Here is a 19,575-nt window from a genome sequence, read left to right as displayed (position 1 = left end):
TAGTTGTAGCACACGGGCTTAGTTGCTGCGCGGCATGTGGGATCTTCCCGGACCAGGGCTCGAACCCAGTCCAGTGCATTGGCGGGCGGATTCTTAACCACTGTGCCACCAGGGAAGTCCCAGCATTTTTAATTTATAAAGAATCCTTATAATCAGTCACAAAAGCAAAGTATTGCTAGAATAATGGGCAAAGTAATAGAAGAACAATAAAAAACCTGAATGACTGGTAAGCATTATTATTATTAATATTATTTTTAAACAAGTTTTTTGTTTCGTTTTGGCTGTGCTGTGAGGCTTGTGGGATCCTAGTTCACTGACCAGGGATTGACCCCGGGCCCTCACCCCAGGCGACTGGCAGTGAAAGCGTGGAGTCCTAACCGCTGGACTGCTGGGGAATTTCCCCCACTAAGCATTTTTAAAGGTTTAATTTGAGCATTTTTAATGCTCAACCTGATGATTTTTCGGGATCGTGCTAATTAAGATAACTGAAATATTCTGTACTCATCAGATTGGCAAAAATTATGAGATCTCATATATCAGGTGAGAATACAGAAAAAGAGAACTCTCATATACTGGTGGTGATAGTATAAACTGGTAGAACCACTTTTGTGAGGAATTTGGCCTTTCACATTCCTCAAATTACCTGCAGAAGTAAATACTCTACCTCTGAGCAATTCCATTTCCTGGTTTGAGTCCTAGGAAAAACTTTTCCATAGATTCACAAGAGCACGTTTGAAGCAGTCTTCATTGTAGGATTGTTTGTAGTGTTCAAAACTTGCAAACACTTGATAACATAAATGAAATACTGCAGAGGAGCTACAGTGAATGAAACAGAGCTATATGTATTGACAATAATAAATTCAAAAATATTCATGGTAATGAAGTACCAAATTTAGGAGAGTGTTGTCAGAGGTTAGAGGGTCAGTGAGGAGTAGCTGGGGGGCTTTAGGTGCTTCAAAAGCAAAAATATTAACATTTGCTAAAACTGGATGATGGATACAGTGGTGTTCTCTATACCAGGCTATTCAGTTGAACTTTCTGTGTTGATAGAAATCTGCTGCAACTGCACAGTCTGATAATGGCAGCACTTGAAATCTGACCAGTGTGACTGAGGGATTGAATTTTTAATTTTATTAAATTTGAATATAAATCCCCACTTGTGGCTGGTGCTACTGTGTTGCTCTGTGGTTTTTAGTTAATACTGATCAAAACATACTTTTTTTTTTTTAACGTCTTTACTGGAGTATAATTGCTTTACAATAGTGTCTTAGTTTCTGCTGTATAACAAGGTGAGTCAGCTATACGTATACATATATCCCTATATCCCCTCCATCTAGTGTCTCTCCCCCACCATCCCATCCCTGTCTCACCCCTCTAGGTGGTCACAAAGCACCAAGCTGATCTCCCTGTGCTATGTGGCTGCTTCCCACTAGCTATCTATTTTACATTTGGTAGTGTATGTATGTCCATGCCATTTTCTCACTTCGTCCCAGCTTACCCTTCCCCTTCCCCGTGTCCTCAAGTCCATTCTCTATGTCTGTGTCTTTATTCCTGTCCTGCCCCTAGGTTCTTCAGAACCTTTTTTTTTTTTCTTTTTCTTTTTAGATTCCATATATATGTGTTAGCATACGGTATTTGTTTTTCTCTTTCTGACTTACTCCACTCTCTATGATAGACTCTAGGTCCATCCACCTCACTACAAATAACTCAATTTTGTTTCTTTTTATGGCAGAGTAATATTCCATTGTGTATATGTGCCAGATCTTCTTTATCCATTCATCTGTCAGTGGACACTTAGGTGGCTTCCAAGACCTGGCTATTGTAAATAGAGCTGCAATGAACATTGTGATCCATGACTCTCTTTGAATTATGGTTTCCTCAGGGTATATGCCCAGTAGTGGGATTGCTGGGTCATATGGTAGTTCGATTTTTAGTTTTTTTGAGGAACTTCCATGCTGTTCTCCATAGTGGCTGTATCAATTTACATTCCCATCAACAGTACAAAAGGGTTCCCTTTTCTCAACACCCTCTCCAGCATTTATTGTTTGTAGATTTTTTGATGATGGCCATTCTGACTGGTGTGAGGTGATACGTCATTGTAGTTTTGATTTGCATTTCTCTAATGATTAGTGATGTTGAGCATCCTTTCATGTGTTTGTTGGCAATCTGTATATTTTATCTGGATAAATGTCTGTTTAGGTCTTCTGCCCATTTTTGGATTGGGTTGTTTGTTTTTTTGATATTGAGCTACATGAACTGCTTGTAAATTTTGGAGATTAATCCTTTGTCAGTTGCTTCATTTGCAAATATTTTCTCCCATTCTGAGGGTCGTCTTTTGGTCTTGTTTATGGTTTCCTTTGCTGTGCAAAAGCTTTTAAGTTTCATTAGGTCCCATTTGTTTATTTTTGTTTTTATTTCCATTTCTCTAGGAAGTGGGTCAAAAAGGGTCTTGCTGTGATTTATGTTGTAGAGTGTCCTGCCTATGTTTTCCTCTAAGAGTTTGATAGTTTCTGGCCTTACATTTAGGTCTTTAATCCATTTTAAGGTTATTTTTGTGTATGGTGTTAGGGCGTGTTCTAATTTCATTCTTTTACATGTAGCTGTCCAGTTTTCCCAGTACCACTTATTGAAGAGGCTGTCTTTTCTCCATTGTATATTCTTGCCTCCTTTATCAAGGATAAGGTGACCATATATGCATGGGTTTATCTCTGGGCTTTCTATCCTGTTCCATTGATCTATATTTCTGTTTTTGTGCCAGTACCATACTGTCTTGATTACTGTAGCTTTGTAGTATAGTCTGAAGTCTGGGAGCCTGATTCCTCCAGCTCCGTTTTTCTTTCTCAAGATTGCTTTGGCTGTTCAGGGTCTTTTGTGTTTTCATACAAACTGTGAAATTTTTTGTTCTAGTTCTGTGAAAAATGCCATTGGTAGTTTGATACGGATTGCATTGCATCTGTAGATTGCTTTGGGTAGTTTAGTCATTTTCACAATGTTGATTTTTCCAATCCAAGAACATGGTATATCTCTCCATCTGTTTGTATCATCTTTAATTTCCTTCACCAGTGTTTTATAATTTTCTGCAACCAGATCTTTTATATCCTTAGGTAGGTTTATTCCTAGGTATTTTATTCTTTTTGTTGCAGTGGTAAATGGGAGTGTTTCCTTAATTTCTCTTTCAGATTTTTCATCAGTAGTGTATAGGAATGCAAGCAATTTCATTGGCTAGCTCTAGTAGTTTTCTGGTAGCATCTTTAGGATTCTCTATGTTTAGTATCATGCCATCTGCAAACAGTGACAGTTTTACTTCTTCCTTTCCGATTTGGATTCCTTTTGTTTCTTTATCTTCTCTGATTGCTGTGGCTAAAACATCCAAAACTATGCTGAATAATAGTGGTGAGAGTGGGCAACCTTGTTGTGTTCCTGATCTTAGTGGAAATGGTTTCAGTTTTTCACCTTTGAGAACAATGTTGGCTGTGGGTTTGTCATTTATGGCCTCTATTTTGTTGAGATAAGTTTCCTCTATGCCTACTTTCTGGAGTGTTTTTATCAAAAATGGGTGTTGAATTTTGTCGAAAGCTTTTTCTGCATCTATTGAGATGATCATATGGTTTTTATCCTTCAGTTTGTTAATATGGTTTATCACACTGATTGATTTGCGTATATTGAAGAATCCTTGCATTCCTGGGATAAACCCCACTTGATCATGGTGTATGATCCTTTTAATGTGCTGTTGGATTCTGTTTGCTAGTATTTTGTTGAGGATTTTTGCATCTGTGTTCATCAGTGATATTGCCCTGTAGTTTTCTTTTTTTGTGACATCTTTGTCTGCTTTCAGTATCAGAGTGATGGTGGCCTCGTAGAATGAGTTTGGGAGTGTTTCTCCCTCTGCTATATTTTGGAAGAGTTTGAGAAGGATAGGTGTTAGCTCTTCTCTAAATGTTTGGTAGAATTCGCCTGTGTACCCATCTGGTCCTGGGCTTTTGTTTGTTGGAAGATTTTTACTCACAGTTTCAATTTCAGTGCTTGTGATTGGTCTATTTATTTTTTCTGTTTCTTCCTGGTTCAATCTAGGAAGGTTGTGTTTTTCTAAGAATTTGTGCATTTCTTCCAGGTTTTCCATTTTATTGGCACATAGTTGCTTCTAGTAATCTCTCATGATCCTTTGTATTTCTGCAGTGTCAGTCACTTCTCCTTTTTCATTTCTAATTCTATTGATTTGAGTCTTTTTCCTTTTTTTCTTGTTGAGCCTGGCTAATGTTTTATCAATTTTGTTTATCTTCTCAGTGAACCAGCTTTTAGTTTTATTGATCTTTGCTATTGTTTCCTTCATTTCTTTTTCATTTATTTGTGATCTGATCTTTATGATTTCTTTCCTTCTGCTAACTTTGAGGGTTTTTTGTTCTTCTTTCTCTAATTGCTTTAGGTGTAAGGTTAGGTTGTTTACTTGAGATGTTTCTTGTTTCTTGAGGTAAGATTGTATTGCTATAAACTTCCCTCTTAGAACTGCTTTTGTTGCATCCCATAGGTTTTGGGTCGTATTTTCATTGTCGTTGTTTTTAGGTATTTTTTGATTTCCTCTTTGATTTCTTCAGTGATCTCTTGGTTATTTAGTAGTGTATTGTTTAGCCTCTATACATATCTTTTTAAAAGGAGGTGCTCAATGACTTAGTAATTCTGCTTCCTAACAAACTCTTGCTGAAGTGCTTGTGAAGTCACTGAGTACCACACACTGGGTAACGTATAACAGGGATTTTACAGATATTTTTGTTTTCAAAATCTGTGTAATTCCTGACTTTAGGTAATTAATGGCCAGATACTACAAGTATGGAGAGTAAGGACTCCCTGGTTTCTGAGTTTAATGTCGTGAGATTTTGGATAATGAGGGTAAGGATCTATATTGTAACATTTATTTTAATAGGGAAAAAACTGGAAATAACCTAAATTTCCATAATAGAAGCGTGGATAAAAAAATGTGACCTATTGGCACAAGACTGTACCGTGCTTGGATGGAATGAAGTAGAGGTGGTTTTCAACTATTTAACTGTCATGGCATCAAAATCATCCAGTAAAAATGGCTGTTGTCCATATATCCTTTGTCCTCCGCTGTACATTAATTGCCAAACCACGAGGAAGTCCTGGAGGAGTGTCTTGGGGCAGCAGCTATTTACTAACTAGTATAGAAGCAGTTCATTAAAAAAAACAACTAGTACTATTAGACCTTGGCGTATGTGGTAAACATAATTCTTCTTATATATATCTATCAATATAGAGGAGTTGCAAAGGCCTATTGAGTGAAAAAATTTGGATGCAAACGAATACTTAAATGTATCAGTTTACTAGTGCTGCCATAACAAACTGGGTGGCTTAAAACAACAGAAATTGCTTGTTACTGTTGTGGAGACTAGAAGTCCAAAAGCAAGGTGTCGGCAGGACCATGCTGTCTCTGCAGGATCTAGGGGAGTGATTCCTTGCCTCCTTCTAGCCTCTGGTCATCATTCCTTGGTGTTCTTTGGCTTGCAGATGCATCCAGCCTCTGCGTTGGTCTCACGTGGCCTTTTCTCATGTACTTGTCTGTCTCTCCTCCTTCTCTTATAAGGACACCAGTCATATAGGATTTAGGGCCCACCCTAATCCAGTATAATGTCATCTTAACTTGATTGTGTCTACAAAGACCTTATTTCCAATAAAGGTCACGTTCACAGGTTTTGGGTGACATGAATTTGGAGGCCACTATTCAACCTGATACATTATGATACTGTTTATGTAAAGTAGAAAATATACAAAGGAATGCTGGTTTTTGGTTGTGTGTGTGTGTGTGTGTTTGTGTGTGTACATATAAAGTATTTGAAATGGACGGGAAAGATATATACTGAACTCAAGATAGTGGTTGTCCCTCTTTGGGGGAATAAAATGAGATTTTCATCTTAAAATACAAAACATTAACATTAACGTTAAATGTTAATGTTAATAAAATGTTAATGTCATTTGTGGGAGTATGGAAGTTCATTATTCTTTGTGCTTTTCTATATATATTTAATTTTTTAAAGAGTTGACATTATATAATATGTTACTATATAATATTGTAGCCTTTGTAACATATGGAAGAGATATATTCAATGAAAACAAATCCTATGGGGGGAAGAAGCTGAAAAGAAGACCTAGAACCACAAACAATTCTCATATACTTTTTGAGAAGGAAGATATTTTCAGATCCTTGAGGAGTTTCCTTCTACATGTTTGAGTTATTTTGGCATAAAATGTTAAATGTATGTAATGTGTAATCAAGATGATAACAGTCTACAGCTATTAAACTGTATGGACGTTGAATGCAAGAGATGAGGAATTTTTTTTATAAGAACCAAATAAATAGGTCAAGAACTACAGCCAGGTTACCAAGAAAATTTTCTGTATGCTGCCTAGGATGCATTAATGTCCCCTGGGAAGCTGTGTGAGCTCTATAGCTAGTTATTTTTAATTTTTCTTAAACACTACCAGAATTTACAGATAATGACTTATTTTTCACAGGAAGAAAAGACAGACCTTTATGTAAATGCCAAATTGGATTTCTGATTTTCATAGTAACATCATAAGTTTACTATGTGGATACTCATTAAATATTTGTTGAATGTTAAATGAATAAGACTACTTTTATTCAAAACACTTCTTCCATCCAGTTACATAGTAGACACGCACAAGTAAACACTAAGAACCAATGACCTTGGCTTCAAATAAGGTGGCTTATGATAATTTATTTCTAAACACAGGAGCCAAGAGAGAGGAGAAACCAAACTATGCTCAAATGTGTGTATGCTCAAGTGTGACCTTTTAAAAGACAGAGACTCCTCTCACTAGTCAAGTTGCCTAACGAGTGTCCTGGGTTAGTGTTCCCTTGGAGACAGAACAGTGGTCTTAACCTTGTGGTCTTTACACTTAAAAGTAGTTTAGGACACGACATAATGTCTTTATGTGGATTATTGTTCGCTACATTTACTGTATTGGAAATTAAAACGGACATATTTTTAAAATATTTGATTAGTTCATTTAGAAATAATTATTATGATAATAAACCCCATTACGTGTTAGCATCAGTAACATATTTTTATGAAAGTAACTATTTTCCACAAACAAAAGTTTAGCAAGAGAGTGGCATTGTTTTACATTTTTGCCTTAGATTCTCATGTCTCCCTCTGTATTAAATTTGTTGTGCTATTAGACATGTTATGTAGCCTCTGGAAAGCTGAACTACATACTTACGAGAGAATGAGAGTGGAAAGTAATGTCTTGGTATTATTGTGAGAATAGATTTGACCTTGAGAATGCTCCAGAAATGTCTCAGGACCACATTTTGAGAACTGCAGCCTTACAGAGTAAATCAGAGGGACTGAGCATTGCATCATTCCTTTATAAAGATTCAACTGGCAAATCTCATTGTTCTGAGTATTTTCAGCTACTGTCATTTGTTTTACACATAGGCTGTCTCTTCTAGTTGATTAAGGTCATTATTAGTCATGAATAAATGGAAATGCTTAAAGTGTTACATTTTCTACTTCACAAACAGTACTCAGCTACCATGTAGTGGGCATTTGTACATGCCATCCTCTGAGTGGAGCCTCCAGCACAGGTCACTGTTGGGTTATTTGTAACCCAAATGGCGGACTCTAGGTGACATGGGTCTCTTGTCAAAGAGTTGAACTGCGTAAAAATCTGTTGTGGAGGCACTTGTGGGCACTTACATGAAGTTGAAGACAGTATTTCTTTACTTTTTAATGCTTATCTGCTTCCATGCCCCCTTTCTCATTTTTAATATTGTTTGGAATTTGCAGGGAGGCAGACTTAGCAGAGAAATATTTATTTTATCTTAGCAAAGAATTAAGGTCAACCATATTATTTAGATTTAATTATATTTTCCTCATTTCATGAATTATAATTGTGGGTTTTTTGGGGGGCGGTTGTTGTTGTTTAGTAGTCCATATTTTCCTTCCTTGACTTTATCTGGCTGTTATGGTTTTGTTGTTGTCATTACAGTGGTGAGGAGGGGCAGCTAAGCACTTACATGTGTGGTGGTTTGTTTTTTCCCCAGAAATAGTGCATGGGTGGTTCATGCTGAGTCTTTGCATACTTAAAAGTCTTCACTTTTCTGTATCCTTGTGTGGTAGCTTCTCTAGATATAGAATTCTAGAATGATAATCTATTCCTCAAACATTTGTAGACATTGTTACTGTTGTCCTTCAGATATATAGTGTTCAAGATGAGAAATCTTATGTTAGTCTACCTTTCTTTCTTTTGGTGATAACATGTTTCTTCTCTCTAGAAGCCAATAGATTTTGGCATGTTTCTTCTGGCTAGAAGCCAATGGATTTTCTCATATACTGTTGATTCAGAAATCTTATCAGAATAAATTTTGATTTTTTTTCAATATTTTTGCTTAAAGTGTTACAAATTTCTCTTCCTCTCAAAGAAATTTTGTTACTAATTTTTCTTTTTTTAAAAAAAACTTTTAAATAAATTTATTTATTTATTATTTTTGGCTGTGTTGGGTCTTCGTTGCTGCACGCAGGCTTTCTCTAGTTGTGGTGAGTGGGGGTTACTCTTCGTTGCAGTGCACAGGCTTCTCATTGCGGTGGCTTCTCTTGTTGCGGAGCATGGGCTCTCGGTGCGTGGGCTTCAGTAGTTGTGGCTCGCGGGCTCTAGAGTGCAGGCTCAGTAGTTGTGGCGCACGGGCCTAGGTGCTCTGTAGCATGTGGAATCTTCCCGGACCAGGGCTCGAACCAGTGTCCCCTGCATTGGCAGGCGGATTCTTAACCACTGCGCCACCAGGGAAGCCCTATTACTAATTTTTCTCTTTTGCTTCTACAGTCCTCCCTTGGTATCGGCGGGAGATTGGTTCCAAGACCCGCCCTGGATACCCAAACCCACAGATGATCAAGTCCCATAGTTGGCCCTCAGTATCTGAGGATGCAACCTGTGGATATGGAGGGCTGACTATATACTTACTGAAAAAAATATCCACATATAAATGGACCCATGCAGTTCAAACCCATGTTGTTCAAGGGTCGATTTTAGTCTGTTCCTCCTGGAACTCTTATTAGGTATATACTGGATCTCCACTTTTCTCTTATATTTTGTCTTTTTGCCTTATACTGCTGTTGTCTGAGGGAACTTCTCAGTTTTGTCTTTCACATCCCAAGTTCTGTTTTCCATAGCACCCATTCTGCTAATTTCTTTCTCTTTTTTTTTAAAATTCAATTTTATTTATTTGGCTATGTTGGGTCTTCATTGCTGCATGCGGGCTTTCTCTAATTGTGGCGAGTGGGGGTTACTCTTCGTTGCGGTACACGGGCTTCTCATTGCAGTGGCTTCTCTTGTTGCGGAGCACGGGCTCTAGGCGCGTGGGCTTCAGTAGTTGCGGCACGCGGGCTTAGTTGCTCCACAGCTTGTGGGATCTTCCTGGACCAGGGCTCGAACCTGCGTCCCCCGCATTGGCAGGTGGATTCTTAACCACTGCGCCACCAGAGAAGCCCTCCTCTCTTTTAAGTCTCAGTCATCATATTTTTAATGTTCAGTAGCTTTTCTTCATTCTGTGATTCGCATTTTTCATAGTAGCCTGTTCTTATTTTATGGATACAGTATTCTGTCAACTCTCACCGAAGATACTAATTAGAATTTCAAAAACTTTTCCTCAGCCTCTTAAATTATCTTTGTTTAATTGGGGGTATGTTTGTTCTGCTTGTTTAGTTTCACATTTATTCATTTTCTTATTATTTATTTAATAAGCTTTTAATTATGAACACATTAAATGTAAGCATAATTGGAAAAAATAGTATAATGAATGCCCATGGATTCATCAATATTCTTCTGTTCTCATTTCATCTACCCGCTCCACCCCCTCTGCTTTTTATATTTTGGCTAAACTATATTTTTTTAATCTTGTAAATCATATATATATAAAATTTCATTTGTAGATATTTAAGTATGTCACTTTGATAAATATAGGCATAAAAAAATAAACATAATACCATTATCACATCCAACAAAACCAACGATATTTTATTTTATTTATTTTTTTTAGTAAATTTATTTATTTTATTTATTTATTTTTGGCTGCATTGTGTCTTCGTTGCTGTGCGGGCTTTCCCTAGTTTTGGCGAGCAGGGGCTACTCTTTGTTGCGGTGCCTGCAACATTCTCATTACGATGGCTTCTTTTGTTGCGGAGCATGGGCTCTAGGCGCATGGGCTTCAGTAGTTGTGGCACGTGGGCTCAGCATTTGCTGCTCGCGGGCTCTAGAGCACAGGCCCAGTAGTTGTGGCTCACGGGCTCTAGAGTGCAGGCTCAGTAGTTGTGGCGCATGGGCTTAGTTGCTCCGCGGCATGTGGGATCTTCCCAGACCAGGGATTGAACCTGTGTCCCCTGCATTGGCAAGCAGATTCTTAACCACTGCGCCACCAGGGAAGCCCAACGATATTTTTAAAATTCCTGCTAATATTCAGTTTTCTCTCAATTATCTTTAAAATGTCTTCCTTGAGTTGGTTGGTTTGAATGAGTTTCCAAAGCATTTAGTTCTTGACTGTTATCTGTAACAGTCTCTCCCTCTCCCACCTTATTACACCATTCACTTTTTGTAGAAACGGCCTTATTTGTTTAGTAGAATTTCATACATTTGGCTTTGGATGATTACATCATTGTGTTATTTATCGTGTTTTTCTGTCCTCTGTATTTCGTATATGCTGGCAATTAGAACAGAGGCTTGATTAGATTCAGCATATCTTTTTCACTGTTGGATTTCTCTACGTTTTTGGTGGCTTCTTGTCCATTCATAATTACAAATGAAAGTCTAGATTCACTTATTTTGAAAGGTGGTGAGACCTCCTTTGGAAGGTATGAATGATGGAGGTCTCCTGTGCTCTACAGGGGGGCTTATCTTCTTAGTGGAGAGGGTGGGAATCAGCCAGAAGTCTTGTCCTTTTTCAGGCATGGATGGAAAGAATGTGGCACATTGGCTTCATGCGTCAAGGAGAAAAGAAGTAGGGTGACCTCAATGGAAGAGAACATTCGAGGAGTTCTGGTGCCAGATGAGCCTGTTGGTTTTTGTGCATTTTGCCTCCTTCATTGTGGCAACCCAGCATTGGCTGCTGTGCTGCCCAGTTTTTCTCTCTCTGATGCCCATGTTACAAGTCTGTGGAACTGCACCAACTGAAGCTAGACAGTTTTTCTTACCAAGGCCTGGAGGTGAGCACCGGAGCTGGAGCAGAGCATGGGCGTGTCTCTTCTTGAAGATCTTGGCTAATTTGCATTCTTGGCCTCTCCTCGACCCAAGGGTACAGATTTTCTGTGGTTGTTACGATAGCTCCACTTTTTCAAGAGACTCCTCAGTTTTCTTATTTTTGCTTTCAAACTACTGACCTCTGATGGTTTTTCTGTCACACTTGTTCTATGTGCCATACCTTTTTAAATATAGCTCCTTTTTGTCTACTAATGATAGCATCGTCTGGTTTTTTTTCTTTTATATTTAAGAAGGAAGAAGAAGAAAATACATCAGCACAGTTTCACTATCTTGAACTGAAATTCTCACAGTTTACTTTTATATACTGTTTAACTCACCTTCAGAGCAAAGCCACAGCTTGTCAGAAATTGTAGACATGGATAATCCCTTTTTCCCTAAAGCAATCGTATTTACTTAAACTTTTCTTCCCTATTACAGATGTTAAAAAATATTACTTGGTATTCAGAACGGGTTTTAACTGAAATTTCACTGGGGAGTCTCCTGATACTGGTTGTAATAAGAACTATTCAGTACAACATGACAAGGACAAGAGTAAGTATTCCATAGCTATTTTTCTACCTTTATACATACAGTACAATGAAGACTAGAGTTTAAAGCAATCTCAATATTTAGAGTGCAAACGTTCTCATGGAATATGGTGGAAAAATATAGACCAACATATAGTCACTGTATTATGATCCTAAGGTAATGTTTAAAGTGTCTGCTTCTTAATATTTCATAGGTGGTATGATCAGAGCTATTTTACATGTAATAGAAAATAAGCAGTGGAGCACATTTAGTTAAAAGATGTTGTATGTCTTTGCTGGACTGATAAAACTGGTTTACCTTTTAAAAGTAGCAACAACAAACTGTAAGAAGATACAAGCACAAGAAAATATGAATTCAGATGGGAAAGAAATGGACAAAAAGAGAATACTTTAAAGAGTAAAAGGAAAATTTCAACTAGATTGTATTTGCTATGCCTGGGAGCAAATTTCAGTTCCAGTCACTAGAGAAGCGATATACAGAATTCATAGCTTAGAGAAGTGGTCAAATTTACTGCACCGTTTTCAGTTACGCCCCTCTGGGAGGCTAACACAGGTTAGCTTTCCACAGGCTTTTATCTGAAACTCTTGGAGCCACATGTGTTTTAGCACAGAGAATTTTTTGATTTTAGAAAGATAATTACAGTTTGTATGCTACACTGTATGTAACCATGAGGTTCTGGAGCCACGCACTGTAACTAAACATTAATATTTCTGCAGCAAAATAGTTCAGTATTCTCCAGGGTGGGCTTAATGAAGACCATAAATAGCATCATTATCTTTTGTGCCAGATGTTGGTTCCAAACTAGCAGTGAAAAAACTTTGGATTTTCAGTGCTTTATGGATTTTGGAATTAGAGAAAACAGATTGTGGATCCGCACTTTCTAAAATCAGTGACAATTGAGTTTACATTTGCTTCTAGTTAACCTTGCTTAAAATGTCGAGAAGACTCGATGTATGTTTTAAACTTGCTGTTTTCTGACAGGACAAGTACCTTCACACAAATTGTTTGGCAGCTTTAGCAAATATGTCGGCACAGTTTCGTTCTCTCCATCAATATGCTGCCCAGAGGATCATCAGGTAAATACGAGCTTTAAAAGACATGCTGATTCTTGCCTTTTAGCTGGCCTATTGAAAAGGATACTATGGTGGTCGCTTTTAAAATGCTATCTGCAAGGAATATCACATTTTCCTACTTACTTTTTATCACCTTCTTGTCTGGCTGAAAATGCCTTGTTCTGCTTTGTTTTCTAACCCAAGGTTTTCTATCAAAGTTAATTGTATTTGCTTTCAACCCTTTTATAAAATCTAGTTTTAAAATTTGTGTGTTAGCCTTTTACAGCAGAGCAGGTCTATGTCTTAGTAATGCAAACTAAATCTTAATTCACATATTTGCTGAGCATTTTATAGAGGTCACTCTACCCTTTTCAAAAGCAGTTATCTGTTTTAGAGAATTCTTTCTGTGGCAGTTAACCATTGTATTAGTTTCCCAATGCTGCTGTAACAAATTACCACAAATTAATGGCTTAAAGCAACACAAATCTATTATACAATTCTGTAGGTTAGAAGTTCAGCCAGGGTCTTACCAGGCTAGAATCAAGATGTCAGTAGGGCTGCATTCCCTTCTGGAGGCTCTAGAGGAGAGTCTCTTTCCTTGCCTTTTCCAGCTGCTAGAAGCTGCCCGCATTCCTTGGCTCACGGCCCCTTCCTTTCCTTTCAAAGCCAGCAACAGTAGGTTGTTGAGTTCTCCTCACATCTTATCACTCTGACTTCCTGTTCTACTGTGAGGATCCTTGTGAATGCCTTGGCCCTACCTGAATAATCCAGGATGATCTACCCATTTCAAGGTCCTTAGCTGAATCACAACCACGCAGAGTCCCGCTTGCCACGTAAGGTAACATATTCATAGGTTCGTGGAAGTTAGGATGTGGATATTTTGGGGGAGCCATTATTCTGGCTGTCAGAACATCACCAGAAACTCCCGTCCCTTACCTGTTCTTTGCCAAAGGCAAAATCTTTAAGGTTAGGAAGCTAATTAATGAATGAATGACTGTCATTTGCAGGATTTAACGAGTATGGTTACTTTTTGGTCTTCAGGTAGGATGCTCAGTATTGCCCTAGCAGCTCTCAAGTAGAACATTTTTTATGTAGTCAGTGACATTAGATTCTTTCTTTTAATTCTTGCTTTTGGGGCAATGCAGCTCTGATAATTAGTTGTTGTGTTCCAGTCATTGGTGGTTATCACAACCCCATATCACTTTTTAAACTCTGATCTCACTTTCCGCCCTTTGGTTAGAGACATTTATTGACCTGGGCTCATTTTTAACAATCAATTAGAATTAACTTATGTTCTTAGTCTGTTTATTTATCCTCAGAATTTAGCACAGGATATTTTCCTTTGACTCACTGCTTACTTTAATCATACATTATTTTGGATTTGTTTGTTTATTTGTTTGTACTTGAGAAATTGTCCAGTTGACTGACTCTGGACTAACGCGGACTTCGTGATTGAAAGTAAGCATGGTGTCTCCTCATACCTCAGATTCTTCCAGGTGTTCTGAAGAGCCTTTAGTTTCTAAAAATTGACCTTTGTCACCATGCTTTATTTCAGCATGACAGATGTAATGATATCTGTGCTGCTTCGTGGTCTATTTTTCTTTGTGTGTATGTGGAGTTTTATAACACTTTTAGGAAGATTTCATTATAAAATTTTCCTCAACTGATATATAAACATTTGGACTGTTCAATATGAAAATGCCAGATGAACTGGTTCAGAATTTAAGTTCTGATAAAATGATTCAAGTAAGATTAAATAAAAATTTTCTAGGTGTCAGAGTTGGAAAAAAATGCAAATAAAGCATTGTGCCCAATTTTCTGTGATGACTGAAGTAGAAAACCAATAGTATTTGGAGAAATAAGAAATGTAATTTAGATTTGTGATTTGAGACTATTTAGATCAAGTTTATCATCATTAAGGAATAATGCTTTACTTCAATTTTATTGGAGCTTTATTTAGCATTTAGTGAGGAACTGTGTTATGCAATGCATAATGCAGGGAATATCAAAATTAGTTATAAAATTTCCTACCCTTAAATAGCTTGTAATTCAATAGCCGAGATAAGGCAAAGACCAACATATGTCATATCTAGGAGAATGTAGTAAATATTATAATGAAAGAAAAATTCCTGTGGTGAGGGCGAGTGGGTGGTTCAGAGAATGGTGAGGTCACATCTCATTGAGAAATCAGTCAAGGTGAGTAGAGAGGGACGGCTCTAGAGACTGGCCTGATAGGGGAAAGCATCAACCAAACAAACCAAAACAAAACAAGAGGGGGTGTGGTGAGAGAGCATGGTTTATATTTAGAAAATAACCAGTCCATTCAGTTGGCATGCTGTGGACCAGTACAGGGATTATCAGCTTTTCTTTTTTTTTGCGGTACGCAGGCCTCTCACTGTTGTGGCCTCTCCCGAAGCGGAGCACAGGCTCCGGACACGCAGGCTCAGTGGCCATGTCTCACAGGCCCAGCCGCTCTGCGGCATGTGGGATCTTCCCGGACTGGGGCACGAACCCGTGTCCCCTGCGTCGGCAGGTGGACTCTCAACCACTGCACCACCAGGAAAGCCCCCAGTACAGGGATTATAAGAGAGAACCTTGAAAGAACCAGCTGGGGCCTCCTTGTGGAGGGGCTTAGCTATTAGATCCACAGTTTAGGATAATGGAAAGAATAGAAAGAAAAGAAGGTGTCACCTTTTCTACCGACAAAAAAGAAAATGTCAGTGAATGAGTTGTAAATGGATTTGAAAAGAAATACTTTAATGTAAATGCCTAGAGTTATCAGCTTCAGCAGATGATATTGGTCTGTTGTTTGTCACACTGAGGGCCATGCAGTTCTCAAAGTCCCCCAGTAGTGCCAGTGCTTCTGGTCCAAGCGCCACAGCCGAGTAGCCAGTGTGGATCAGAGCATCGCATCATGCGGCAGGGAGCTTGTTAGAAATGCAGAGTGTTGGCCTGGTTTTCAGATCTGCTGAATCAGAAGCTTCCATTTTAACAAGATCTCTGAAAGATTTGTACATGCATTAAAGTTGGGAAAGTACTTTGAGTTTGGGCAGGGAAATCAAGATTAATAAACACTTAGAAAACACTCGTGTTGAATTGGAAGTGGGGGCCAGCGTTTTTGTGTCTTGAGGAAACTCACTTTCTACTAAATGTTTGTGTTTAGGGTATAAAATTGTAAAGTATAATAAGGAATGCATAACCAAAAACTGTTTAGATACACAGAAGATTTATTATAGCAGCACAACTCAAGATTCACCAGATGCTCTAGTAACTCCTTCAAATGAGAAGTAATTAGTTTTCATATACACGGTTTCTAAATCCTTTTTTAGGAAGAGACTACACAATTTTATAGCTGTCATTTGCAGAACTTAGAGGAGCCAATATTTCATGTGATCTTCAACAAAATGCAAAACAGAGTAACATGTTTCATTGCTGTGAAAGTAGGATGTGAATAAAGCTTTAAAAAGTCTTCTTAGTTGGGGCTTCCCTGGTGGTGCAGTGGTTGAGAGTCCTCCTGCTGATACAGGGGACACGGGTTCGTGCCCCGCTCCGGGAAGATCCCACCCGTGAGCCATGGACGCTGAGCCTGCGCGTCCGGAGCCTGTGCTCCACAACGGGAGAGACCACAACAGTGAGAGGCCAGCGTTACGTAAAAAAAAAAAAAAGTCTTCTTAGTTGGACATAAATGTATGGAATGATTTCATATGGTGTCTAAGCTGTTGTTTCATATTAAATGACACTGTGTCTTCCACAAACTCTTGGTATTCTAGAAAAATCACAGACATACATGATATAGGTTTTGCTCACCTATGAAATTTTTTGAATATGCTGTAAGCATGGATATTTGATATGATCATTATTTGGGATTATAGGGCTATTAATTCAGTTAAAACATTTATGTGGAGTAGATTATATGCAAGGGATTGTTGTGAGTTACAAATATATCATCACTTACTTCCTGCCCTTAAGACTTCCCCTATTGCCTGTCTTACCCTCCCCCCCCCACACCCCCCTCACTGGCTCCTTCCTCTGGCTCCCCCTTCACCTTTGGCTTAACAGGTACTTATACTTTTCTCCAGTATTTCATCCTAGATTATTCTTCTCATCTTTGCTCATTTTCCTTGCGAGTTCAAATCTATGCCTGTGACTTCACCTACTCTACAAGAGCACAGACTCTGAGTTTGGGATCCCAGCTTCAAAACTGACTAGCTATGGAATTTTGGAGAAGTTACTTAACTTCTCTGTACAGCAGTTTCCCCATCTATACAATGGGGTGGCAGTAGTTGCTATCTCAATGAATAGGATGAAGATTAAGCGAATTAATATTTGAAAAGGGCCTGGCACATAACGTTAACGATATAAGTGTTGACCCCTTGAAACCTAACTGCTAACCTCCCTACCTGGATATCCCACACTTACCTCAAACTTTTATTACGTTTAAAACAGAACTCGTTTTTATTTTTATTTATTTTTAATATTTATTTATTTTCTTTTTATTATTATTTTTTTGGCTGCATAGGGTCTTAGTTGGGGCACATAGGATCTTTGTTGAGGCATGGGGGATCTTTCATTGCTGCACTCGGGCTTCTCTCTAGTTGTGGCATGTGGGTTTTCTCTCTAGTTGTGGCACATGGGCTCCAGGGCATGTGGACTCTGTAGTTTGTGGCACGTGGGCTCTAGTTGATGCGTGCGAGCTCAGTAGTTGGAGCATGCAGGCTTTGTTGCCCCATGGCATGTGGGATCTTAGTTCCACGACCAGGGATCGAACTCCCGTCCCCTGCATTGGAAGGCGGATTCTTTACCGCTGGACCACCAGGGAAGTCCCCGGAACTTGTTTTTATTTGTTTATTTAAAAATACATTTATTTATTTATGGCTGCCCTGGGTCTTTGTTGCTGCCTACGGGCTTTCTCTAGTTGAGGTGAGCGGGGGCTACTCTTCGTTACAGTACACAGGCTTCTCATTGTGGTGGCTTCTCTTGTTGCAGAGCTCGGGCTCTCGGTGCATGGGCTTCAGTAGTTGTGGCTCACGGGCTCTAGAGTGCAGTCTCAGTAGTTGTGGTGCACGGGCTTAGTTGCTCTGCAGCATGTGGGATCTTCCCGGACCAGGGCTCGAACCCGTGTCCCCTGCATTGGCAGGAGGACTCTTAACCACTGCGCCACCAGGGAAGTCCCCGGAACTCATTATTAAACGTGCTCTTCCTGTTAAATTCCCTATCCTAGGTAATGACTCTCACTACAGCTATCTAAATTGCCAAGTAAGAAATTTACAAGTAATTCTGTGCCATTTTTTTCCTTCCCCTCAAATGCTTTATCTGACTGGGCCCTGGTGTTCTAACTCTACCATTGTAACTTGCATTCATACCGTTTCTGTCTCCACTACTGCTGTGTTAGTTCACGTGTTCATCATTTTCACCCAAAACTATGTCTTTAGTCAGCCCAGTCCTTTTGCCTCCCTCCCTGCCCCTCTACAGTCGACCCCTGCACTACTCCATTCATTGGAGAAGCAAATCTGATCCGTTTTGTATTGCTTCCTAGGCTTAAAATCATTAGATGCCTTCCTGTTGCCAGCAGGTTAAAATTCAACCTCCTTAAAGCTGTGGCTCTCAAACATGGGTGGTTTTGCCCCCAGGGGACAGGAGTCAAGGTGGTTTATTTGTGTTTTTTTTTATTTGGGGTTTTTTTTTTTTTTGCTGTTTTGTTTTGTTTTTGTTTTTTCTGTTGGCGCAGCTGGGGAGGAGGTTGCTACTGACACCTAGTGGGTAGAGGCCAGAGATATTGCTAAATATCCTGTAGTACACAGGACAGCAAAGAATTATCCAGTCCCAAGTGTCATCGTGCTGGGGCTGAGGAGCCTTGTCTTAGAGTGGGCCTTGTCTGCCCAGCTGGCTCTACTCAGCTCCTCTGTGGCGAGCCAGGAGTCACACAGCCAGTTTCTGGCCCAGGGGCTAGTTTCTGGGGTAGGAGCAGAGAGGAGACGGCAGGGAAAGGAAGAATATCACATGTTAGAAATATGGTTTCTCTCAGAGAAGGTGTCAGGGAGAGAGAACTTCAGAGTCTTGCCCTGGCCAGTGTAGTTGCTTGTGACACACTGGCCTTGCCTGAAGTTTTAAGTCTCGTTGCTCAAGCAGAGTAGTAATTACTGGAGATAAAAGATGTGTCTTAGATTTCTTTGCATCACTTTACAAGAGTAGCTGTTAGTAGGTACACAAGAGAATTTTAATAAATACCTAGCCACTGATTCTTAGAAGATGGGCGGGCATCTGGGATTTAAGCTTAGTTGTGGCACCCATCATTCTGAGACTTAACCTAAATTGATTCATCCCATTTTGCAGATACATGCTGCTGCTTGAAACTAGTGAAGTTGATGACAGTGCACATAACGGAAAGCTTTATAGTCTTTCAAACTTCCTGAGAATAAAATAATAAAAAACATAGATTAGATTTTAATTAAAGCTATTTAATTACAGTGCTGGTTTTGTTTTTTTTGTTGTTGTTTTTTTGCTGCGGTACGCGGGCCTCTCACTGTTGTGGCCTCTCCCGTTGCGGAGCACAGGCTCCGGATGCGCAGGCCCAGCGACCACGGCCCGCGGGCCCAGCCGCTCCACGACATGTGGGATCCTCCCAGACCCGGGCACGAACCCGCGTCCCGTGCATCGGCAGGCGGACTCTCAACCACTGCGCCACGAGGGAAGCCCTTGTTTTTTGTTTTTT

At 39.3% G+C, this 19,575-nt stretch overlaps 1 protein-coding gene across 5 annotated transcripts in view; it reads left to right on the top strand.

The window, feature by feature from the left end:
* The window catches only part of DYM (dymeclin), a 373,309-nt gene that overhangs the window by 146,928 nt on the left and 206,806 nt on the right, over positions 1–19,575 (top strand). For all 5 annotated transcript variants that reach the window (XM_060029021.1, XM_060029022.1, XM_060029019.1 and 2 more), the window contains exons 12-13: positions 11,701–11,814; positions 12,793–12,887. In XM_060029021.1, the coding sequence (XP_059885004.1) occupies positions 11,701–11,814; positions 12,793–12,887 (209 nt within the window). The remainder of the gene's footprint in view (positions 1–11,700; positions 11,815–12,792; positions 12,888–19,575) is intronic.

Source organism: Delphinus delphis, chromosome 13 (genome assembly GCF_949987515.2).
Source record: "Delphinus delphis chromosome 13, mDelDel1.2, whole genome shotgun sequence".
NCBI lineage: Eukaryota > Metazoa > Chordata > Mammalia > Artiodactyla > Delphinidae > Delphinus > Delphinus delphis.
The sequence above is the reverse complement of the archived record's forward strand: the minus strand, read 5'-3'. Positions and strand labels throughout refer to the sequence as shown.